Below are 25,148 nucleotides of genomic sequence, written 5' to 3'. Positions count from 1 at the left end.
CATCTGCGCATGCGCGAGCGGCAAAACCCAGAAGTAACGCATTCCGTTACTTCTGGGTCGCCACGGAGTGGAACCTGAAAACAATCAACCTGAAGCATATTTAACCCGAGGTAGGACTGTATTTCATACCAAGAACAAACTTAGTTGGTCTCTAAGGTGCTACTGGACAATTTATATATATATATATTTCTATTGCGTCAGACCAACACGGCTACCTAAGTGAATCTAGGTTTGTAAAGGTTTCTCTTCTAAAGGCATGAAAATCTGTAAAGCTCACCTGCCCAGCTCCCAACTGAGCCTCGTGCAAATTCCCTGCAACAGTCTCCTCCTGTTTTTCACCAGAAGATGAAAGGGAGACTCCATCTGTCCTCACCCAAGATATTGCGGGGGCGTGGGGTGGCATTCTTTTCTTAACATGACAAGAAAAAGATGTTCCCTGCATGGTCAAGGTGACACGATTCATACGTGGAAATAAACACACCCACAATCTAAACCAGGCATAGGCAAACTTGGCCCTCCAGATGTTTTGGGACTACAACTCCCATCATCCCTAGCTAACAGGACCAGTGGTCAAGGATGATGGGAATTGTCCCAAAACATCTGGAGGGCTAAGGTTGCCTATGCCTGATCTAAACATCTAAATGAGGGGTCAAAGGCCAGCTGCGCAAAGAAGACTCCATCTATTCAACAAAGGGGTTTCAATTGATCAGCCAATTATATGTGCATCTATTTGCACAAGACCTTTAAGAAATATGTTGTTTTTAGATGGTGCAGCTTTAAAGAGCTTTCAGTAACAATGCTGAAAGGCAGGCTATTGCTTTCTATAGGAGCTTTGGGATCCGTCAGATTCTGGGAGAAACAGCCTCATCTAACCAACATGCTTAAGTCTAATTAATGCACAAAGGGGTTAATGCCAGAGAGTCAACTGTCCTACCAGGCTTAGCTCACCTCAGGAGGGATTAGGTAATCCAAGCTTTTGTTCCTTTTCAGTCTACCAGAGCAGCTCAACATGTAAAGTGATTTTGAGCCGGTTATTGCAGCTCAGACCGCATGGCTCCTACAAGTCATTCTTGTGTCCCTATACCAGGGGCCTGCAATCCACGGCTCCGGAGCCACATGTGGCTCTTTTACACCTTTGCCTCCAGGGCAGATACTAGCGAGGGGAGGAGGCGCATTGTGCGCCCCGACACTCCCCACAGTGGTGGGCGCTGTACTGGCTGTGATGTCGCATGGGGGCAGTGCGTGCGTTAGTCATGCACCGTCCCGACATCACTTTCCCGCCCGCCCGCCCGCTACATTGTAAGGGGCATGTACGCTGGTCACTGCATTGAAAGGGGACATGTACGCTGGTCACTGTTTTGAAGGGGAGTGAAGAACACACACACCAAAAAAGGTAACTTGTTAATTTAACGTTTATTTCTATGAGGAGGAGTAATTCTAAGGGGTCAAACAAAGAAATAATAAAAAAGTGACAAAAAAGTTATTTTTATAATGACGAGTTTTGCGGCTCCCAGTTTTTTTCCCCTTCGGAAACGTGTCCAAGTGGCTCTTTTTGTCTTAAAGGTTGCAGACCCCTGCCCTATACCAATAATTTAGGAATTTTCATCACTAAGCCAAGTTTTACTGCCTTGTGTTTTCTGAATGCTGTATGGAAAAGCACATGAATCTGATCTTTGGAGAGTTTGGAAGTACAGTGGTGCCTCGCAAGACGAAATTAATTCGTTCCGCGAGTTTTTTCGTCTAGCGAATTTTTCGTCTTGCGAAGCACAAAATCCCATAGGAATGCATTGAAATTCAATTAATGCGTTCCTATGGTCAAAAAAAGTCCAAACAAAGCCAAATTTGGTACAAGAAGAGTTTATTAAGTGCTCTTTAAAGTCACACATACTGTAAAGAGCATTTCAAAAATTGAAGGAACAATAAATTAAGTTTCTAAACATGACAGAAAAACATTTAAAAATCAACAAAGTGTACAGTACATTTTCTAAGACTCTAGGGGACAACTCGAAGAAGGTTCCTCTTCCACTCTTTGCTTCTTGCTGAAGACCCCCCTCCTCAACTGTTCCCCCAGCCGCCCACCACACAGAAATTCAAATCCAGATTTTTTTAAAAAAACAGCAGAGTGGCCCAATGGTCACAGAAAATCATAAAAATGCAGGAAAAAAACACACAAGCTTCCAGATTCTTGCAAACCCCTCCTCAACTGTTCCCCCAGCCACCCACCACACAGAAATTCAAATCCAGATTTTTTTTTAAAAAAACAGCAGAGTGGCCCAATGGTCACAGAAAATCATAAAAACGCAGAAAAAAAAACACACAAGCTTCCAGATTCTTGCAAACCCCTCCCCAACACCAAGTCCTTGAATTCCAAACACCCCAACCCAAAATCCAAAAAACCCCCAAAAAAGTTTTAAAAGTTTAAAAGAAGTTTTGGAAAAGCTTCAAAAATCACCAAAGTCTTCAAAAACCTCAAAAAAGGCTACCACACCGCGTTCTATGAGTTGCTCCTCGAAGTCAAGTCGCAACTGTATTAACGGTGTTAAGAAAAAGGAAACAAACTTGCAAGACGTTTTCGTTTTTTGTCTTGCAAAGCAAGCCCATAGGGAAATTCGTCTTGCGAAGCAGCTCAAAAAAAGGCAAAACCCTTTCGTCTAGCGAGTTTTCCGTCTTGTGAGGCATTCATCTTGCGGGGCACCACTGTAAACCATTTCTAACTCAACAAACATGCTAAGGGAGGTGGGACGTTGTGGAACTCACAAAGCCATATTTAAAAGGTCCAGCAGCCTATATTTCCATGCTTTATTTTGCTGCATGTTTTGTGATTTTAAATTGCTGTTCTCTTACCAAAGAGTGTCATGAATTCTACTCAGTATTGATCCAAAGCAGAACTCCAACGTATAGTTAGCAGAGTAAAAATTTAAACATGCTGCAGGATTCCCTAAAAACAGACCAGAGGCAATTAATATTTCATCCAAGAGAGCTTTACTGCTACTGAAGGCAAATGAGCATAATGGTCACAAATTCCATACATTCAGGATTGGTCATGTTCATAAAAAATCTAGTTGCAGCAGACTTAACTTAAATTTATAATAAGACAGAAACCTTAACACTATATAAAGAACACCACACCAGAAGGAAAGATAGAAAAGAGAGCAAAACCCAGGCCTTCTGGCCTATTATTATAGTCAGCATTGCATTGAAGAAGAGATAACAGGTTCAGTTTAAGCCAGCTGTACTCAGCTTCTCTGAAGCAACAACCCAAACATCAGGAACCTTCTGCTTGTTTCTTTCACACAGAGAAACTTCCAGAACCGTCTTGAATTAATTAGAATAGGAAAGATCTCTACACATCAGATCAATACTTTCTGTACCAAGAAATGCAAACTGACCAAGAGCACTTGTCCCAAACTTGGATCTTGGCATCCAGGGTATTCTCCTTTCTAGATGCCTATTTGGTCCTTGCCCCCAACACAGATGCCAAAAGCCGCTGAGGAAGATCACCCATGATCAAAATGCATCTGATTGTTTATTTTACATAAAGTGATCTGCCTTGCCTTTTTGCTTCAGAGGGGCTAATAGCAGCTGTAGCCTTTTGCTGTTTTCTAATGAAATTAGGGACGCGGGTGGCGCTGTGGGTTAAACCACAGAGACTAGGACTTGCCAATCAGAAGGTCAGCGGTTTGAATCCCCGCGACGGGGTGAGCTCCCGTTGCTCGGTCCCTGCTCCTGCCAACCTAGCAGTTCAAAAGCACGTCAAGTGCAAGTAGATAAATAGGTACCGCTCCGGCGGGAAGGTCAACGGCATTTCCGTGTGCTGCTCTGGTTCACCAGAAGTGGCTTAGTCATGCTGGCCACAGGACCCGGAAGCTGTACGCCGACTCCCTCGGCCAATAAAGCGAGATGAGCGCCGTAACCCCAGAGTCGATCACGACTGGACCGAATGGTCAGGGCTCCCTTTACCTTTACTTAATGAAATTATGCCTGCAAACTTTCGAGTAACCAGCGCCCTGTTTTTAGTGTTATAAAGTGCATCTGCCACAACAGATTACAAAAGTTAAAATCTGTTAAGGCGCTGTCGTAATTTGTATTGTTCAACCTTTTGAATATTATGCATCCCAAATTGCTGGGTGCTTCCTTAGGATCAAAGTGCTAGCTATGCAAAACTTGCACTGGCTAGAACTAGAAACTAAATAGAGAGTGTCTCAGAGAGGGTTTGCATCTTGGCTATGTTAAGCTGGCTTTGCTCTGCCTGCACAGCTCATCTTTTTTTTTAATTTATTTAATAATCTTTTATTAAGTTTTATCAATGGAAAAATTCAGAAAAATACAAAAACAGAAAAATACAAAATTACAAAATACAAAGATACAAACATTAAACACAAAAAAGAAAAAGAAAAAACACATATAAAGAAAACAAAACTCCCTCTTTTTTTTGATTTCTCATCTTTAGTTAACTTATTTTCCTGACTTCCTCACGCCTCCCTTTTTTGTATCCCTTTTAAAAATTGGTTCAGCAAATTCATATCCAATTTAGCTTATCTATTATCAATCCCATCTTACATTTTACCTTGTTGCTAGAACCCCTTCAGTTCATTTCAACGTCATCAGCATTCAGAAATTTTACAATGTTTCTGTAAATAAATTTTAAATTTCCTCCAATCTTCTTCCACAAGCTCTTCTCCCTGGTCTCGGATTCTGCCAGTCATTTCCGCCATCTCCATATAGTCTATTAGTTGCATCTGCCATTCTTCCAAGGTGGGTAGGTCTTGTGTCTTCCAATGTTTTGCGATGAGAATTCTTGCTGCTGCTGTAGCATACATAAAGAAAGTTCTATCCTTCTTTAACACCAATTGGCCAACTATGCCCAGGAGAAAAGCCTCTGGTTTCTTCAGGAAAGTATATTTAAATACCTTTTTCATTTCATTATAGATCATTTCCCAGAAAGCCTTAATCCTTGGGCACGTCCACCATAGGTGAAAGAATGTGCCTTCAGTTTCCTTACATTTCCAACATTTATTATCGGGCAAATGGTAGATTTTTGCAAGCTTGACTGGAGTCATGTACCACCTGTACATCATTTTCATAATATTCTCTCTTAAGGCATTACATGCCGTAAATTTAATCCCGGTGGTCCACAACTTCTCCCAGTCAGCAAACATAATATTGTATCCTATATCCTGTGCCCATTTTATCATTGCAGATTTTACCGTTTCTTCCTCAGTATTCCATTTCAGCAGCAAATTGTACATTCTTGATAGTATCTTAGCATTGGGTTCTAACAATTCTGTTTCTAACTTTGATTTTTCCACCTGGAAACCAATTTTTTTATCCAAGTTATAAACCTCTCTTATTTGAAAATAATGTAACCAGTCTCGCACCTTCTCTTAGGTGATAGCCACCTTGGGGTTTTACTCTCCAAAAAGTCTTTGTACCTTATCCAGACATTAAACAATGCTTTCCTAACAATATGGTTTTTAAATGCCTTATGTGCTTTTACCTTGCCATACCACAAATATGCATGCCACCCAAATATGTTGTCATACCCTTCTAGATCCAAAACATCTGTATTCTCAAGAAGTAGCCATTCCTTCAGCCAGCAAAAAGCTGCTGACTCGTAATAAAATTTAAGGTCTGGCAGGGCACACACCCCTCTGTCTTTAGCATCAGTAAGTATCTTAAATTTTATTCTGGGCTTTTTGCCCTGCCAGACAAATCCTGCACAGCTCATCTTTTCTCCCCAGCGTGATTCAGAGAAGTCGGCACAACAGCACTTTCTAGCATTTTTTAGTTTTGCCAGCCTGGTGCTGAAGGGAGTCAGCCTCAGCTTATTCCCAAACAATGAGGTCCCTTTTCCTTTCGCAACTCCTTTTCCTTCTTTCTTAGCTCCAGGAATCAGAATGCAGAACTCTTGAAAACTCATTGGATTTGTGTGCAATCCTAGTGACAAAGGTGTACCAGCAAGCCTGCTCCTTCAGAGGGAGTGTGACCGCATCCCAAACCGGTCACTTGCCTGTTTCCAAAACGTGGGAGTGCCATAGCATCTGGGGGGCAACCATGCCTTTGTCATGCTCCTTGACAGGGATGGGTGCTTAGCTAAAGCCCCTCACCCCACCTCTGTTTCCATGCAAGACACCTTGCAGCAAAGTCAGGGAATTTGTAAGCAGCAGGTGGTCTGGGGACCTGGAGAGCCGATGCCAAGGGAGCCCAAGTTCTCCTTCAGAATGCTCAAGCACAGCAGAATGAAAAGCCCGCTTGGCAGGCCGGACCCCTGAGAGGCCACTTCCAAACGGATTGCTTTATTTTTAAAAAAGCCTTTCATTTTATTCATTGGTTTATTTGTAGCCTAACCTGCTACTTTTATAGCTTCAGGCATGTATGCATGTATTTTTAAATGGAGAAAGGGAGGCTTTGTGAACTGCAACGTAAAATGTTCCTAAAATATAAACTGCGCCAAGGTTAGATCCCCCCAGTTGTTTTGTTGCTGCCTGCTAAATGCCAAGGTTAAGAGGCTTAGCTCAGCAGCTGCTGAATATGGAGATAGGCAGGCACGATAACGTCAGGCTCACCTTAGATGAAGGAACACTATGAATCCTCACGGCTCACACTCTTCCTCGGTCCCCTTCCCACCTTCCACATCAGGATTTGTCCCCCCTGAGCTTCATTCATAGTTATTGGCATCCTTCCGTCTCAAGAGACAATGGAGTGCGCCTCTGGGGGTGAAGTCAGAGACACTGCTGGGTCAGCTCAATGGGCTATTTAGTTCAGCATCCTATTCTCGCAGGGGCAGCCAGATGCTTGGGGGAAACCAGCAAACGGGGCGTGAAGGCAAGAGCCCTCTCTCTTCCTGCGGCTTCCAGCAACCGGCATTCAGAAGCCTTGCTGCCTCCAACCATCCTGGCGAGGAACCATCTCCTCCGTCCGTTCCTCCAGTCGTCTTTTAAAGCCATCGAGGTTGTCAACTTGCCCAACGAGGCTCATTGCTGTGTCTGCTGCGCATCCAAAGTGCCTACATTTCTCCTGCGTGGGGGATTTGAAATAACTATAAAAAGTGGCACTCCTTTCCCCACTTGTTGGTACTTTCGAGAAGGTCCAAAGCAGGTGTCTGGAGACACATTTCACAATATGTATCAAAGGAGATATCCGATTTTTAATACCCCTTTTAAAAAGTGTTTTAGTATGCAGCATGCCTCCCCAAGCTCTGAGCTGTGTGAGGTTCCAAGTGCTTCCCCAGGGTTCGCCTTTCCTTTTGGAAATGAGGCACAGCAGAGACTGTGGTGTCTTTAGGATATACGGTTTATTTACACATACATACACACACACCCCGATCCTACAATGGAGTGGCTCACAGCATCAGCGCCCAGAAGGCCTTGCTTCTCTCATTGTCGTAAAATCACAGAATTGAATAGTTGGAAGGGACCAAGGGTCATCCAGTCCAACCCCCGGACATACAGGAATGACGACGTCACCATAAAGGCCCTCACGGTGCCTCACCACAGGATGGGGGTGAGTGCAGAAGGTGGAGAAACCAGCAGCTGAGCAAGGGCTAAGCCCAGGAAGCCCTTCTGCATTCAGCAGCGGCAGCAGAGACAGCCCCACAGTGCTCTTTAGCTGCAGCTTCTCCCCCTTCCTGACCTCCATGTATCAGCTGAGGCTCCCTCTGCAAGCCATCCCACCCCCCACCCCCCCAAGGCCAGGAAGAGGAGCTCTTCCAGGTGACATGGTGCTTCACCAAGCCAAATGAAACCCACCCACCTTCAAAAATCACAACATATAATAATAATAATTTAATAATTTATTATTTATACCCCGCCCATCTGGCTGGGTTTCCCCAGCCAATCTGGGCAGCTTCCAACAAAGTATTAAAATACAGTAGTCTGTTAAACATTAAAAGCTTCCCTAAAGAGGGCTGCCTTCAGATGTCTTCTAAAAGTCTGGTAGTTGTTCTTCTCTTTGACACCTGGTGGGAGGACGTTCCACAGGGTGGGTGCCACTACCGAGAAGGCCCTCTGCCTGGTTCCCTGTAACTTGGCTTCTCGCAGTGAGGGAACTGCCAGTAGGCCCTCGGAGCTGGACCTCAGTGTGAATTCCATCCCCACTTAAAAAACCCCAAACAACATTGCAAAGGAAAGAGAGTCCTGTAACACTCCCAGAAAAATCCTGTGTGGGAAGGGGCCTCGGCTGTCCCAGCTCATCCTCCAGGTGGTGGTGGGAGCAGCAGGATTGTCAGGGCTGAGTCAGTACGTTCGAGTTCCCCGGATGTGGGAGAGAACTTCAGGGTAGAGAAGAGGACACTGTGCCTGAGGGAGAGGGAGCTGGAGGAGCAGGCGAAGGAAGGGCAGTGTCTTCAGGCGTAGAGAGCCAGGAAGAGGCTGCTAGTGAGCCAACAGCTCCACAGGGACAAGGGTTAAGTTCTGGATCGGAGACTGGCGAGAGATTTATGACGGCTCTCGTGAGGTGCATGGACAAGAGGGAACTTGAAAGGCGGGGCGATAAATTCCCGAATTTTATGAGGTGTTGGCGGTGTAAGCGGAGGCCTCTACCGGTATCTGAACTGAGTGACTCTGATGAATGATAATGAACTCTTGATGACCATTGTAAATAAAGACCATTAAAGCACTAGAAGTCTCCGGAGGTGTTTGTTTGTGGAGAGAGGAACACACCGCCCTGACAAGGATGAAGTGGCTTTCCCCACGGACAAGAGGTACCCCACAGCCTAGGGGCTACTGCCTACCATGCTCTTGGATTCAAACAGAAATCAAGCCTGGTCTCACTGCGTGTCGAGACCACGGGCCCTGCAGCCCTCTTAGATAATAAAAACACAGACACAAATATTTAGGTCAATGGGATAAAATGGGCCACAACTTTATTGGTTACACACGTGAGCGGTTTGTCTTAGGCACTGGGTGAAAGAAGACTATATCATGACTCCTGCCCATCTGCAGGGAGCCTCCTAAGAATAAACCACCGGTAGAGGGAGCCCTATGATATACATCAAATCGTGGCACCCCCAGGGTCCCCGAAGGGGTTGTGGCATGGCCCTAGCCCACGCCCAGGCTTTGGACAGGCACCACACACCCGGATCCCTTTAACGGGATACCCTTAACGAGGAGGGGCAGGCGGAGGCTACAATCTCCCCTCCCATAAACAAGACTTACCCAATGCCTAACCGCCACTCAAGCCCCAAAGGATCGCTGCCAACACCCTCACACCTGCAACCAATCCTTAATGCCCTTGATGAGATCAGCCAGCCAAACATCACTTCCCAAATCGGAAAGGTGAACGCCGTCATTATGAAACAAGTCCACCTGCTTGTAAGTAATGTTGGGGTGTCGTATCACCCGTCCATTCAAGAGCTGCACCTTCTCTGCCACCCTACGATTAATAGTTTTCCTGGTCTTGTTAATTCCCTGCGGGTGGGGGAAATATTGCCAATGCCCCCTCACCAGCATTTCAGACCAGATTAAGGTCAGGCCTGGGAACAAAACAGCCAGTTTATCAAAGTCCTTCATCATGCTTACGGCTAGGTCCTTGCCGCTCCTTCGACCCAGGTCATTCTCTCCAAGTTGAACAATCAGAGCTTTGGGGGGGCCATGCAAGGCAGCTCTGGCCATCACGATTGGCATAAACTCCTCCCATTCCATGTCACACTTTGTGACCCAGGAGACACTGAAGCTTTCAGGAAGCCCCAGGCAGCTACCCAAGCAGGTACTGGTGGCACGCACAAAGGCCCAGTGGGTGATATAGTGTCCCACGATCCATATGTTAATCACGGGGTAACCTGAAAATAAAGGAGTGACAGAGCGTGATTACCATGGGTTCTTGCAGATATACCTTCTGTATGCATTAGATCTCCAGCGTCCCATATCCTTGATTCCATTGGTTGGCAGACCCCAATGGGCAGATCCTAAAGGAATGCACAGCGTAATCCACAGCTGGGAGACCACAGGCCTGAAGAGCTTTCAGTTTGTCGAAAGCCTCCCTTGATATGTGTCTCCACTACCCTGCATTAAATTAGCTGCACTAGATTTCGCCAGTTGTCATTTAGCAAGCTTTGAGGGTTCATGTCCAACCCTTGTGGTACTTGTGGACAGCCCTCTGTGGCTTTTTCAGAAGAAATATCCGCCTGGAGATCACGGACAATCCAGGACACTTAGCTCTGCTCCAGGGCCAAACATCACCACAAACTTGTCTAATCCCTTTTGAAAGAAACCATCCAACCTGCTACTACATAACCCCCATATTGTCAAAGGGGTACATTTGGGAGGCAGAAGCTGACAAAGGCAGTCCACTTCCTGAGCAATTAAAAAAATATCCCTGCATGTAGAAAGCAAGTATGTCAGGGACAGGGGTTGAAGCCTAGCCATCGCCCCGATGTGCTCATTTTCTCTGTAGGAAATGGAAAAGCTTTCGACCATGAGAATCCTGACATATGATGCAATCTGAGATGGCACAAGACTATTACCCATTTAAACCATCGCAAAATAATAGCACGTCAGATCTTGCATTGTGTCCTGGTGTCAAGGCAGAAGACAGGATAGAGTGCCTCTCGGTTTGAGAGAGGGGATGCAGCAGAAAAAGACAAACTTGTTTTTCTAACTTCAGCCTTCAAATTCCTGATTACGCTGCAGCGTTTTGCTGGCTGAAGGAATGGCTACTTCTTGAGAATACAGATGTTTTGGATCTTGAAGGGTATGTCAATGTATTTGGGTGGCATACATATCTCTGGTATGGCAAGGTTAAAGCACATAAGGCGTTTAAAAACCATATTGTCAGGAAAGCATTGTTTAATGTCTGGATAAGGTACAAAGACTTTTTGGAGAATAAAACTCCAAGGTGGTTATCACCCATGGAAGCGAAAGCTTTGAAAAAAACTTAACATGGAAGCTAAATGGCCAAAATATTGGGAAATATTAGAACAGGAAGGAGATAAATTGAAATTGCAGAGTTATGACAAGCTTAAAGAGAAGGTGCGAGACTGGCTACATTACTTTCAAATAAGAGAGGTTTATAATTTGGACAAAAAAATTGGTTTCCAGGTGGAAAAATCAAAGTTAGAAACAGAATTGTTAGAACCCAATGCTAAGATACTTTCAAGAATGTATAATCTGCTGCTGAAATGGAATACTGAGGAAGAAATGGTAAAATCTGCAATGATAAAATGGGCACAAGACATAGGTCACAATATTATGTTTGCTGACTGGGAGAAGTTGTGGACCACCGGGATTAAATTTACGGCATGTAATGCCCTAAGAGAGAATATTATGAAAATGATGTACAGGTGGTACATGACCCCAGTCAAGCTTGCAAAAATATATTATTTGCCTGATAACAAATGTTGGAAATGTAAAGAGATTGAAGGTACATTCTTTTACCTTTGGTGGACGTGCCCAAGAATCAAGGCCTTCTGGGAAACGATATATAATGAACTGAAAAAGGTATTTAAATATACCTTCCTGAAGAAACCAGAGGCCTTCCTCCTGGGCATAGTGGACCAATCGGTGCAAAAGAAGGATAGAACCTTCTTTATGTATGCTACAGCAGCAGCAAGAATCCTCATCGCAAAGCATTGGAAGACGCAAGACCTACCCACCTTGGAAGACTGGCAGATGCAACTGATAGACTACATGGAGATGGCGGAAATGACTGGCAGAATCCGAGACCAGGGAGAAGAGTCAGTGGAAGAAGATTGGGGGAAATTTAAAGTCTATCTACAGAAACATTGTAAAATTTTTGAATGCTGATGACATTGAAATGAATTGCTGGGGCTCTAGCAACAAGGTAAAATGTAAGATTAGATCAACAATAAACAAATTAAGAGGATATGAATTTGCTGTATTAATTTTTAAAAGGGATATAAGAACGGGAGATGTGAGGAAGTCAAGAAAATATGTGATTTTAAGATATAAAATTAAGAAAGAGGGAATTTTTGTGTTTTTCCTATATGTGCTTTCTCTTTTTTATCCTTAGCTTGTAACGTATGTATTTTTGTATTTTGTGTGTTTAATGTTGGTATTTTTGTATGTATTTTGTGATTTTGTATCTTATGTGTTTTTGTTTTTGGATTTTCCTTTCCCATATTTTCTCATTGTTAAAATCTAATAAAAATTAAAAAAAAAAACAAATTCCTGATTACGCTGCAGGCCCTTATCCTCCTAAGGATCTCAAAACCAAAACACTGAACTCTCCTTCACTGCATAAATTCCCTGCTGCTCCTGAAGAGGTGCCAGGCTTGCTGCAGTTGGTACCTTCCCCTCCTCACCTCTGCACTGAAGCTCAGGTTATGGAAAACCTCTCTTCTGATTTTCCACACAATCTGGTAAGACCCGATTCAGCACATAAGATTGAGCTTTTGCAAGGCACGGAGAGAAACTCTCGGGCCCCTGGGAGAATTAATCAGTGGGAGTGAGCCCTAACTTCCGACTCGCCCTGCAGCAAATGCCATGCCTTCCCACTTTTTCAGAAATCCCCACCCCAAAGAACATCCTAAAATAACAAGGAAGTGGCTGCTAAGGCAAGCCAGGGGCCTTGGTTATATGCCCAGGGACCAAGCGGCCAAGATCCACTTCCTGGACAGCAAGCTCAACCCAAGGATGTCCTTTACTGCCCACAAAGTGACCCAATGGGTCTCCCTCATCGGATTGTTCATGGTGGAGGAAGTGCCGGTGCTCAATGGCGCGGACTTAGGTGCCCATGCATCCCCCTGTCCTACGGAAACTATCCCCCCTAAATTCAATGAATAAAGAGAAAAGGCAACTAGTATTTGGGTCAAATCAGGTCACGACTTTATTGACTACTGGAGGAAAGACTTAATTTGGGTTCGACTGGAAATGAGCGAGTTCTTGACCTGCATCAAAGAGTAGTCCCTTGCTGGATTGCACCTGGGGAGTGCTGTGGCCCTAGCCCCCACCTGGGCCTCCAGATTTGAGGGGAAGCCCAGGCTGCTGCACCACTTGGACGTAACTATGCGGACTTCGGCCCAATACACAACCCTGTGCTCACAAATCCATACCTTCTTGGTGGCCAATCCTCAAAAAACCAAGAAAATAAACAAGACAGTGTAAGTTCAGGGGCGCAGGTGTGCCCTGGAATGCCATCTCCTAAGGGACTTAATTCTATCTGCTGGTAAGTCCCAATTTGTGGTGATGGGGGGGGGTTGGATGATGAGCAGTGGTGGGAAGCACCAGCCGGGCAGAGGAGGAAGGCTCAGAGCCTGGGGAGTGGTGGTGGGGCAGAGAGGAGGAGGAGGAGAGGAATGGTGGGGTGCTGAAGAGGCAGCAGGCTTTCTCGAGCCGGAAGAGCCAGGCGCAGAAAGCGGTTCAGACTCAGCAAATGTTGCAGAGGAGGAGAGGACAGAGGCTGCAGAAGCATCTCAGGAGCTTGCCCTTCTTACTGGACTAAGTGTCCTGAAGAGAATGGACGCCGTTATGCTTTTGTCTGTACAAAGCGTGTAAATAGATAGTAGATTAGCTCCACGATGTCTTACACTTCTTGCTGTGTTTTGCCAGAAGATCAGTGTGCATATATCCTTATGATGTCGCTAGAAGAGCACTGGAAGAGAAGAGAGATGCCTTTTCCAGAGCTGCGCGTACCAGAGGATGTTCGGAGTTCTGGGGACTTGCTGGCACCCCCAGAGCGTTTTCCAACACTAAGCTCCCCAACCCCCTTATCTACAAGGACACAGAGGGCTTGCAGAACAAAGAACAGATTCCTCACCTCCCCGATTCCCACCCACCCACCAGGAGGAAGCTGTTGGAGTTCCTTGAGTTGCCACCATCAAGAGATACAACTGCAGTGACTGGAGACAGGCAGTAGTGTATCCAAAGCAGTGATCAGAGGAGGAATGACTGCCGGGAGGAGGAGAGAGAGAAGAAACACCTTGGTGCATCTGCCAGATGCCTTCACCTGCCCCAGCTGCAACAAAACATGTCTCTCCTGCATCGGCTTCTACAGCCACAGCGGACGCTGCAACCTGCCAACAGTTTGACCTCACCCCCTCCATTGTCTCCCGGATGCCAACCTAACATGCAATTTACCTAGCTGCCTGCAGAGGGGTTCAAAAACTGCAGATGAAGAATGCCTTGTTCTGCTTTAGTTTCAGCTGAAAACCAAAAACCTAAAAGGCAGCTTTGCAGAAGAACTCAGCATTGTGACCAACTTGAGAGTCTCCAGGCCGTCTCAGTTTCTTTGATGGTGCTGCCTGCTTGGCTATGCCTTAGTAAAGAAAACTAACCCAGCAGGGGCCAGACGCCTCATCCTATTGCAAACCCTTCCCTCTAAATGGTTTTCCCGGGTCTTGAACCGAGGGGCGCTCAGCGCCTTGGCAGAATACCCTGGCATTTCATGCAATGAGCAATTACAATTTCATCACCGCCAGCCCCTGGCTATTTTTAGCTGTCTGTTTTGCAGAGCCATAAATGAAGGTGGCAGGAGGGCGGCAGGACTAGCTAATACATCTCCAGGGTACTGAATTACAAGCATTTGGAGATCGTGGGCAGGCTGGCAACTCCTGAAGAACGTCACCTCCAAGTAAGAGCATAACTGCGCTCAACGCACGCTGGCAGTGGTCCAGCACTTTCTGGCCAAGGCGGTGACCATTATGTGGATCTCAGGGGGTGGCTCTCTAAAATGCTGCAAAGCACGTCGCCCCCTCACCCATCAATGTCTCCAAACCATCCTGGTCCCCTCTCACCAGCCTCTGCTCCCCACCCATGGTTGCCAGCAGGAGCAGGGAGATTATGTTGTTTTTCGCCTTCAAGGCAGCTGGTGTGCGGCAGACACATGATGCCAAAGGTCAGCTGTGCAAGAAGTGACCGAACTGTTGTGACAGCAGCCCCGGTTTCAGATGTCTTCATTTGCTCCTTTACAAAAAAGCAGTCCAGTGTCCCAGCCGCATCCGAAACTGAGCGCACTCAAGACGTGTTGTTTGCTTCAAAACATATCATGTGATCCTCGCCGCGTGGAGGCATAAATAAGCCCTGCCGAGTGCTGTGAGGATTACAGCCTTAGCCTCACACCATAAAGAGAGTCTTGAGGGGTCAGGTGGAAGGCTTCCCTCTTGGGGAGGAGAGGGCTGTTGACAGCTACTAACCAAGATGGCTCTGCCTCCACGGCTGGAGGCAGAAATGCTTCCGAATGCCAGTTGCTGGAAATACGCATTTCCACTCACCACCAAGACCGTTTTCCCAGACTCCCTCCGGCCCATAATTAACTTCATTGAATCACTTTCAGGTACTTCCTCCCAAAAATGATGGAAAACAGGAGTTTTTTGTGACTCAAAAGCAAAGCAAGGGGAATAGTTTTTGCTCAACTCTCCTTACAATCTTTTTTAAGTTGCAGGACAATAGGGTTTTAAATGTACAAAATTTATAAGTGCAACCTACCTGTTTTAATGATCTGCCAGGAAAAAAACATTGATCCATACGAGCTGTTGATCCGTATGTTATGTGTCCACATAAAATCTTCAAAATGGTGCTGATTGTATTTACAAAGTGACATTCATAAACTTTCCACAAAACCTGGCTTACAGAGTACTGATACAATTTAAAGCCCTTGTTTCATTTTGCCAGCACAGCACATGAAAGATTCAGTCTGAGGGCAAATGCTGGTTAAACACATGAATGGAAGATCAAGTATGAATTTCTGAGGACCTTGTTAACAAGAGCAGGTGGAAGGACACTATACATCATCTCAGATAGTAGTGGATAGCCTAACTTTACAATCTGTTAGCTCTAAATTTCACATAAAATTGTTGCAGTGGGAGTTGGAATACAGGTTGAAAGTATAAAGAAATCAGCACAGTCTAATGGAAGAATGGTCTAATGAGCTGAAGTCCAGGGAAAGGTACATTAGTTTGCCATTACCCAGAAATAAGTGCTGTCCAACTCGGGCGTCTAACTGAAACACAGTGTAATGAAAGGAAGTTGAGGGAAAGTTGTAATTATTTCACCAGGTTCTTAACATACTGCAAATAAAGTATTTGAAAATCTTGAGTGCACTGGACATGGAATCATTTGCATAGGGAGCCAAAGTGTGGAGCTTGAAATATAACTGAATTTGCTACACTTTTAGGTCCCATTACACAACTCCTTCTAAGAATAGTAGCTACTACTTGCTCAAGAGGCAAGCTGTAGCTATAATCAAGAGAGCAAGTCAAGTGAAGGCTGATGGTTTATGCATAGGAGGCTCATGCTAAATATCAGTTAGCAGAATTCTCCATATGTTCTACCCTCTCATACGTCTGACTTTGCTCTAGGTAGTAGTAGCAGCTAGGGATGGTGTTTTCCCATCTCACTCTTTAGTGCGAAATTGGAACAAACAGCAATCCACCCAAAACCCGATTGCTATTTGTTCCAATTCATCGCTAAAGAATGGGCTTCCCTGTAGGGAAGAAACAGGGCAAGTGGAAGTGTGAATAAGCCCTGAGTGGTAATGTAGCACCATTTGCTGCAAATAGTACCACTGGAGCTAAATAGAAGCTTCAGAGGTGAATTTTCAGTAGAAAAACAATGCAAGGTTAATGCCACTCTACTGCCCTTGGTATCATTCCAGACTGGGGGCACCTAGCTACTTTTTATTAAGGAGGAATAAATAGTCCATCATAAGTACATTGTTAAACTTGTAGTTTGGCTTTCACATAGCATCTGCCAACAACTCGTCTCCCCAGTCTATTTATTGCCTATTTAGGAAACATCCACAGGTACTAATACAGAAGCACTAACATCCTTTTGTCAAATCCTGGATTCTCATATCAAGGTCACATTATATAAAACTTTAAACCCTTTTCAGATAAACATTCCAGCAACGTTGAATGCGTGAGTGGATGAAGCCATACTCTGTTATCGAATTAGCTCACTTGAGAATAGCAATATTCTTGTTCCCGGGGGGGAAAAGGCTAGCTCCCTTGACACACAGATTTGTATGAGTGTACACTCTGTTCTCCCATTCAAATGAATGTGTGCAGATTTGACATGGATAATGCATGTGATCTCTCTTCTCATTGCCAACGTACATTCAATATCCACTGACTGACTGTGAATGGGGTTATAAGCAGTTCCTGTTTTTATTTGTACACCGCCTTCGGTTCCATCAGGGAAGAAGGTGCAATATAGAGAGAGAGAGAGAGAAAGAAAGACCCATTCATCAGCAAACTTGAAATACCATGTTGTTTGAAGCTGATAAAATGACATTTTTAAAATAATGTGTAAGTATAATAATCAACCAATGAACCAATCAATCAATGACTATGAATGTCCTGGCCAATAGTTATCTTGTTGCCAATGGGTATCTCAGTGCTGAAGAGGCACTCACAATTATCTGATGGCTTGGTAGGCATCTGAATGTATTTGTTTAAAGCAGCAGAAAAACTAGAAACAGAAGACCAAATTTCTGTGCTAAAATGGGTATATCCGCCAAACCACTCACACCTGCAACCAACCCATCAACCCCACTGACACATTGCTCAGCCAAACATCATTTCCAGCATTGGAAAGATTTACACCATCTGGCCTGTACAAGGCAGCATCCTTGAAGTTAATGCCCGCATGGCGGATAACAGTGCCTCCCAGAGCAACAACCTTCTTGGACACGGCACTATCCGTTCGCTTCCTAGTCCTTTCGGTGGCAGTTGGGCTGTTGCTACCAAGCCATGCACGTCGCTGTAGCAATTGTGACCAAAATATTTTGAGTCCAGGGAGAGCGGCCGCCAGCTCTTCCAAGTCCTCTTGCATGCGGGAACGCAAACTTAAGCTGTGTACCATCACCAAATCATTCTCGCCCAGCTGCACCACCATCGCTGCGGGAGGTCCTTCACAGGACACCTTCGCCCGCACCATTGGGAGTAATTCATCCCATCGCATTCCACATCTGGACATCCAGGATACGCTCACGTGGTTGGGAAGGCCAAGACAGTGCCCCAGTTCAGACTCCGCAGCCCGCAGACTGGCCCAGTGCACAATGCTGTGGCCAACAATCCAAATACGCATGGCTGCTAGACCTGAGAAGAAGGGAATAACAAGCAGGCATCAGAACACACACTGCTGGTGACGCTTCCTGGCATAACCCTTGTAAGCGTCAGACTTCCAGCATCCCATATTTTTTATCCTGTCAACTGACAGGCCCCAAGGTGCTGCTGTTGTGGCAGCGCCTATGCGAAAAGAATGAGGCGCATATTCAGTGGCTGACAAGCCACAGGCTGAAATAGCTTTACCCATCACCCGCGCAAACTGATGCCTAGCTAATGGGGTGCCGTTCTCATGCACTAAGAATGGGCTATCCCCAGGGGGATGAAGAGCCATATATTTCCTGGTATCCTTAACTGGGCAAGGGCCTTCCCTACCAGTGGCAGGCAGCCTAACCGTGGCGCCTCTGCCCAATTGGTCAGTCTTGGGGTTCCTGACAGTAATGACGAGTTCCGCTGCTGATAAGGACACATCCTGCAGCAAGAGACCTCTGGTAACTCGACCCTGGGCAGATTCCAGCACCACCTCACCAACCTGTAGTGCTCCGAAAAATGCAATGGAATATGCAGCTGAAAAAACTCTAGCCTCGTATTTTGTCCTGCAGATAAGTCTTAACTTACTGCTAATGCGGCACAGAAGGTCAAATGTGACAGGTTTCCTCCCTAATGCTCTGGGAGGTTGAAGCTTACTCCAGCCCTCCAAGGCTTTGCACACGATAAACTTAGCGCAAGGGTCTTTAGAAAATAGAGATTTGCTAAAAAACGAAATTGCAGCGACTGAATCCTGATAGTCTTAGTGGCGCGACCAAGCTACAACAGGTGCGCCAAATACTGCAGCACCTGCTCAGTAGATGGAGACAAACTCCTATCAATAGCCAAGAACTGCGAGCGAAAGGCTAAGAAGTCAGTCCAGGCCTTCTTATAAGACCTAAGTGTAGAAGGGGAAGCGGAAGCCGCTACTCCCTGTAAAACTAAACGCTGCCAAGGTTCCATAGATGATCCGGGCGAAAACTCAGGCAGCTGCTGTGCATCCGGAGCCAGGGACCTGAAGCACTCCAGATGAAAGCAGGACAGAGCACCAGCAATGTCGTCAGAAGCTCCCGGAATTAACTGGGCAGAAAACACAATATTGAACCTTAAGCAGTGCAGAACGAAAGGGTGTAAGAGGGCCAAGACTCTGCTGGAACGTGAAGACTGCTTTGCCAAAACGCTCACCGCTACCTGGTTATCGGACCAGAAGCAGACCCGACGGTCCCTGAACACCTTGGTCCAAATGTGCAATGCTACTACAATAGGAACACAACAGAAGAGTCACACTGGGCTACAGTTCAGGGTTGTCATTCACAACTCTGACTCCGTCCTCCTCAGCTCAGCAACACATCTGCCCATGGCAATTTTTGGGTGGCATAAAACCTCCTCACCAACTAACTTTGCTGCTACTTTTTGGTCAGACACACTATTCCCCAGTTACAGCTACCACACAATCTTTTTATTATCTGTTTCATAAAAATTACACATTGTCTGATTGTATGAACCAATAAACAAACTGGAAAGCAGTTTACGGAAAAAGGTATAACGATAAAATGATCAGTAAGAAGAATTACTAACAATTTAAGGCTTTGAGAAAGCTCAAACGGAAATGAATTAAAACTCGCACCATCTTTATGAACATCCAGGTAGGCTTGCCTATATACAAAGATGATTTTAGCAGACTGGGGGGGAAAGCACAGCGAAGGCGTCTGCTTAATATCACTACGCAGGGAGTTCCAAAGTGGAGGTGCTGAGGGTTGCACTTCAGACTCTCCATGACAATTTTCAAGAAATACTTGGATTGTGAAAGGATCCCTCCCCTTCATCCATGAGTAGGCAATCTAAGGCCTGGGGGGCTGGATCCGGCCCAATCACCTTCTAAATCCGGCCTGCGGACGGTCCAGGAATCAGCGTGTTTTTACATGAATAGAATGTGTGCTTTTATTTAAAATGCATCTCTGGGTTATTTGTGGGCCATAGGAATTCTCCGGCCCTCCCGAAGGTCTGAGGGACAGTGGACCGATCCCCTGCTAAAAAAGTTTGCTGACCCCTGCGCTTAATCCATACCAACCAGCTTTCTCCTGGACCTCCCTTGCCACCCTCCATCATAGCAAAATACTATGCCATGAAACCAACAGCATCTTAATCCATTAGAAAACGATTGCCTTAAGAACCTACCATGAAATTTAGAGTACAGTCACCATTTCAGTTAACAAATCCCTTAATACTTATCCTCTGCCATATCTCACCTTAGGTCTTTTCAAATAAATTCCTTCACTTGTTTTACAATTGGTATATTTTGGTTTCTTTTTCTAATGTATGTTATTGCTGAGTGATTGGTAAAATGTCAGGCCATGGGGAACCAGCCCCGGGCTAAGGCATTTATTTATCAAAAGTACCTTAATTCATAAGGCATGGTATTCAGAGGCATGGTGCATCTGACAGTGGAGCAGCTCCATGGTGGCCAGTAGCTGAAAATAGGGTTGCTATACGTCCAGAATTTCCTAGACATGGATGGAATACGGAAGTCGAGAGCAGTATTTGGGCAGAAATCATGGAAATGTCAGGGGAAATCCAGACGCATGGCAACCCATGCTGGAAGTCTAGATTTCGCCAGATTTACTTAAAATCTCATTTTGAGATTTTTGCAAGAAAAGCTCAATAACTTTGGGCAAAACTTTAAAAAGTTCAATAACTTTGCCCAAAAAAGTTGTCCATATTTTCACCTTTTAAAATATGGCAACCCTACTGAAAACAGCCCTTTCTCCTCCTGCCTGGTCCTCTTTGAAAGCTGTTCAAAGATTGGAGAATGCACTGAGCTTTGAGAAGGGAGGGCAACAAAACCCTGCACATGACCTCCAGGGAGGATCTAATATCAGGGTCTTCTCAATCTCACAGCAGAATCCTGCGGAGTCATCTCCCTCCTATGGTATCACAGAGGGAACAGCTGCCCTCCTAAACCTGCTCTTTCTTGTTCCCTTCCTTTCTAGTGCCCAAGAAACAGGGTCCAATGCATGTCCTGGTGAAATACCCAAGCCCATTTCAGTGGGGCTTGTGCAGGAGCAGCTCCTTGTGTTTTATGCTCAGTGGGCTTTGACTGTAGGAAGCCAGGCTTAGGCCACAGGCCTGAAATGCCCGCATCTGTAGTTGCCTGAGCCATAGCTCGCCATGTAACCACTGGCCTAGACATCACAGTCAAGATGGCTGAGAGGACACAATCAACACAAGGTTTTTTGCAGTCTCTTGTCTGGCCAGCAGCTGGCCTTTTCACTGCAGCCCAAGCAGGGCAAAACAGTCCGTTCATCCATACCCCCCATCTACCCCCATCAGCCGCTGAGCAGGCTCAGCAATGCACCTGGAGTCATTGAGACCAAAGATGCATCCTCTTCAGCGCTATGACCAACTTCAGCTCACTGTTTTAAAGGGGGGAAAATATTAATTTTACGCACCACCCTTCATTCGAGTATTACAGGGCCGTTTATAGTATCAAAACACATTTCTGCTGTGCATTTTGCCAGAAAGGCCTGCAACAACTACAATAAAATCGGAAGTGTAGAGTTGGAAGGAATCACCATGGACCACCTAGTCCAACCCCCTGCAATGCAGGAATCACAGCTCAAGAATTGCTGAGAGGCGGCCATAAGAGCTGGCACAGAATTATACAGCAGCACAGGCCTCAATCCGCTCTCTTAATTGACTTCCATTAAGGAACGTACATCAATGTCGTGCCGAGTCTGTCCACTGATCAGCCTGCCCAGTGCTACCTACTCAGACTGGCAGAAGTTCTCTAGGGACTTCGGAAGAGGGAGAAGCCCTTCCCAGCAGCGCTTTTCATCTTTAAGGGAAATGGCAGTAATGAGAACTGGGACCTTCCATGCACAAAGCTTGCCTTCTGCCACTGAGCAACGACAGAAAGAGGACCCCTGTGTGCAAGGAGAGGCACAAGCAGAACTGGGGGAAGGCAGCTCTTTTGGAAGGATAAGGTTGAGATAGGCTCCACTTCACAATCCTTGCTCAACCCTTCAGAAAGCTTCAGAGGATACTTCACACACTTCCTACGTTAGCAATCTGTTCTATTAAAAAACTGATAAAACAACAACAAGAGCTTGGATTTGATATCCCGCTTTATCACTACCCTAAGGAGTCTCAAAGCGGCTAACATTCTCCTTTCCCTTCCTCCCCCACAACAAACACTCTGTGAGGTGAGTGAGGATGAGAGACTTCAGAGAAGTGTGAGTAGCCCAAGGTCACCAGAGGAGCGGAGAATCGAACCCAGTTCACCAGATTACGAGTCCACTGCTCTTAACCACTACACCACACTGGCTCTCAACACAAACATCCTTTCCATTATGCAGTCATTACTCAATTTTTACTTGGGTATTATAGATAACTTATTCACGGTCCTGCTTCAATTCTCCCAAAGTGGAGTGTGTATACTCTCTCTCTCTCTCTCTCTGGCTCATGTATATGTATGTGTGTATTTAACCTAGAAAGACTTCACTTCACCTCTTCCTTCATATTTAAATCTACCTCTGGTGGTTTAAAATCATTGCTTCATTCCAACTTACTTTCTTTTCTTGCACAGGCGAAAGCCATTGCTCTTTGTGCTTTACTATACCTAGATCCTTCCATTCTTCTTTACAGAGCACATCCGCTGGAGGCCTGTCAACTTGAAAGCCCTTGAATACCCAGGTAAGAGAACCAACCAGTCCTTTCACAAAAGCATGAATTAACAAGGGATCAAAGCGTCCCAGAAACAGGGAGGGTCTCTGTCCCTGAAACCAAGAAATGTTGGACCAGCATACAGGCATTACAGTCATGGTATTATGAGCTTGAACGAGATGACCCTCGAAATCCTTTAAGAATCCTGACAATGGATGGGCAGAAAGCTTATCTCTGGGCTACTAACAGTGACTCCAGATTAGACCGCCTTGGTCCAGCATGGACTTACCGTCTCAGTGGATCTAGAGGGTGCTGAGCAGCCGCTTCACCGGACGGAGCCCTGCTCCCTTTGGTGCTTGCTGCTTTCTTCCCGTCTTGCATCTTCCCATCAGCGAGATCGGCAGGAACCCAGGCAAAAACTTCCTCCCCCCAGGGCTTCTTGGGAGAAGTGCAAAAGGGTGAAGGCTAAGCATGAGATATTTGGCTCAAGGGTATCCAATCCAAGCAGATTCTTCGGTCAACATTGGCCTCTGCTCCTCTATCAACGGAGGAGAGAAACTCCTTGGCCAAAGGGTAGCTTATGCTGAAAACAGGTCCTCCTTCTAAGATGCTGGAAGACGGGAGAGGACACAGGAGACTCTCCTTTCACAAGGGTGCAGGGAACACCAGGTCCTTCTCCCCCCACAACTCCTTAGAGGTCCAGGTCGCCCTTGGACCTTGCCTGCCTCTTGCTGTCTCCCATCCTTCTCCTCTTTATGCCGGTGGCTGGGACCATCCACCGGAGAAAAGCGTCCCACGTTCTCCGCATGGCAGGAAGGGAAAACGACAGCTCAGCCACCTCTGGGCAAGGGACACGCTGTACTCAGCCGTCTGCCTGTGCCAAGAGGGTCTCATTAGCTGTCCCTGGAATGCGCTGTCCAAAGGCAGAGCTGCCTGTCACTCAAGTCCAGCTGGCTGGACATGAGGCCAAGAATCTTGGGGGAGGATCGCTGGCACACACAGGGTCAGGTTTGTTTTCTTAGCATCGGGATCAGTCACATCCAAGAGGCAAGGTCAGGACTTCAGCCTGCTTGTCTGACCTAAATGCGAACTAGATGTAGGGCATGAGCAACCTTTCCTGCAGTTCCAGGCAGCAAACAATGGCAAACTAAAATAAATTCATCAACAATGCTCTTCTAGGCTGCATCAACAGAAGTCTAGTGTCCAGATCAAGGGAAGGAATAGTCCTGCTCTATTCTGCCTTGGTCAGATAACACCTGGAATACTTCAATTCCCAACAGCCATGGCTGGCAAGGCTAAGAGGCAAGAATGATGGGAGTTGCAATTGAGCATCATCTGGGGAGACCAAATTAGCCAGCCAGCCACCCTGCCCAAATACCGTATTTATCGCTCTATAGGGCGCACCGGACCATAGGGCGCACCTAGGTTTTTTTTAGGGGGGGAATAAAGGGGGAAAAATATTTTTCCCCCCCCAGCCCCAAAGAGCAAAGAAGCCAAGACAGCCAGCGGGATCCATCCTGCTCGCTGTCTTGGCTTCCTTTTTAGCCGCGGGGCTGGGGCGGGGGAAGCCCGAGCTTCCCCCGACCCCAGCCCCCAGAACAGGTCCGGGAGCGAGGTTGTGCACAACCTCGCCTTCGCTCCCGGAGCTTGCTGCTATCCGCAAGCCTTCTGAGCCTTGGGAACTCCCGCCAGGCTCCCAAGGCTTGCGGATAGCTGCCCGAAGCCTGGGGTGCGCAGCACTGCGCTCCCCGGGCTTTGGGCTGCAGGCTGCTATCCGCAAGCCTTGGGAGTTCCTGCTGGGCTCCCAAGGCTTGCGGATAGCTTCCTGAAGCCTGGAGAGCGAGAGGGGTCAGTGCGTACCGACCCCTCTCGCTCTCCAGGCTTCAGCGAAAGCCTGCATTCGCTCCATAGGACGCACACACATTTCCTCTTCATTTTTGGAGGTGAAAAAGTGCGTCCTATATTGCGAAAAATACAGTAACGTAGGTCACCGATAGTCAAGAAATCTGCTCCTTTCCTTTCAGAACGGAACCCTTGTGCTCCCAAAATCTGTGCCACCTGAATTCAAGTCCCTATAGCAGTTGCATACAGATCTTCACAGCAGCCTGCTGGATTTGCTGTGCCTTTCGCTGCTCCTTTTACGGCTGATGTAGGAAATCTCCAGCCAACAAGCTTATTCTGTCCCGGCACAGGCCTCAGTTTGACCTGTGACACTGTTTTCCCCAAGTCTCACCCACCAAGCTCACACCTGAAGTCCCATGCCATGGAGTGGCAGATCACCTGCTTTGTGTGCAGAAGTTCCCAGGTTCAATCCCCAGCAGCATCTCCAAATAATAATAATAATAATAATAATAATAATAATAGTTATAGATAGATTTATATACTGCCTTTTAACAAATGATCTCAGGATGGTTCACAAGATAAAAGAACAAATAAGTAATTAAAACAAAAACAATGAAACAACAACTATTTATTTCTTCTACCCTGCCCATCTGACTGG

General features: G+C 46.1%; 1 protein-coding gene and 1 long non-coding RNA gene across 4 annotated transcripts in view; both read right to left on the bottom strand.

The window, feature by feature from the left end:
- The window catches only part of ZNF638 (zinc finger protein 638), a 67,969-nt gene extending 43,937 nt beyond the window's left edge, over positions 1-24,032 (bottom strand). For 2 of the 3 annotated variants that reach the window (XM_081020612.1, XM_081020614.1), the window contains exon 1: positions 22,938-24,029. In XM_081020612.1, coding sequence (XP_080876738.1) covers positions 22,938-23,029 — 92 coding nt within the window. In that variant the 5' untranslated portion in view covers positions 23,030-24,029. Of the gene's footprint in view, positions 1-22,937 lie in introns of all 3 variants that reach the window. The other variant, XM_081020613.1, reaches the window with a different exon arrangement.
- On the bottom strand, positions 2,966-4,261 carry LOC308485460. The gene is made up of 2 exons (XR_013990527.1): positions 3,967-4,261; positions 2,966-3,602 (listed from the first exon to the last, which is right to left on the bottom strand). It is a non-coding gene; the product is annotated as an uncharacterized lncRNA (long non-coding RNA).
- Positions 24,033-25,148: the final 1,116 nt, after the last annotated feature.

Source organism: Podarcis pityusensis (genome assembly GCF_964106645.2).
Source record: "Podarcis pityusensis genome assembly, chromosome: 9".
NCBI lineage: Eukaryota > Metazoa > Chordata > Lepidosauria > Squamata > Lacertidae > Podarcis > Podarcis pityusensis.
This window is presented reverse-complemented; position numbering and strand designations above follow the sequence as displayed.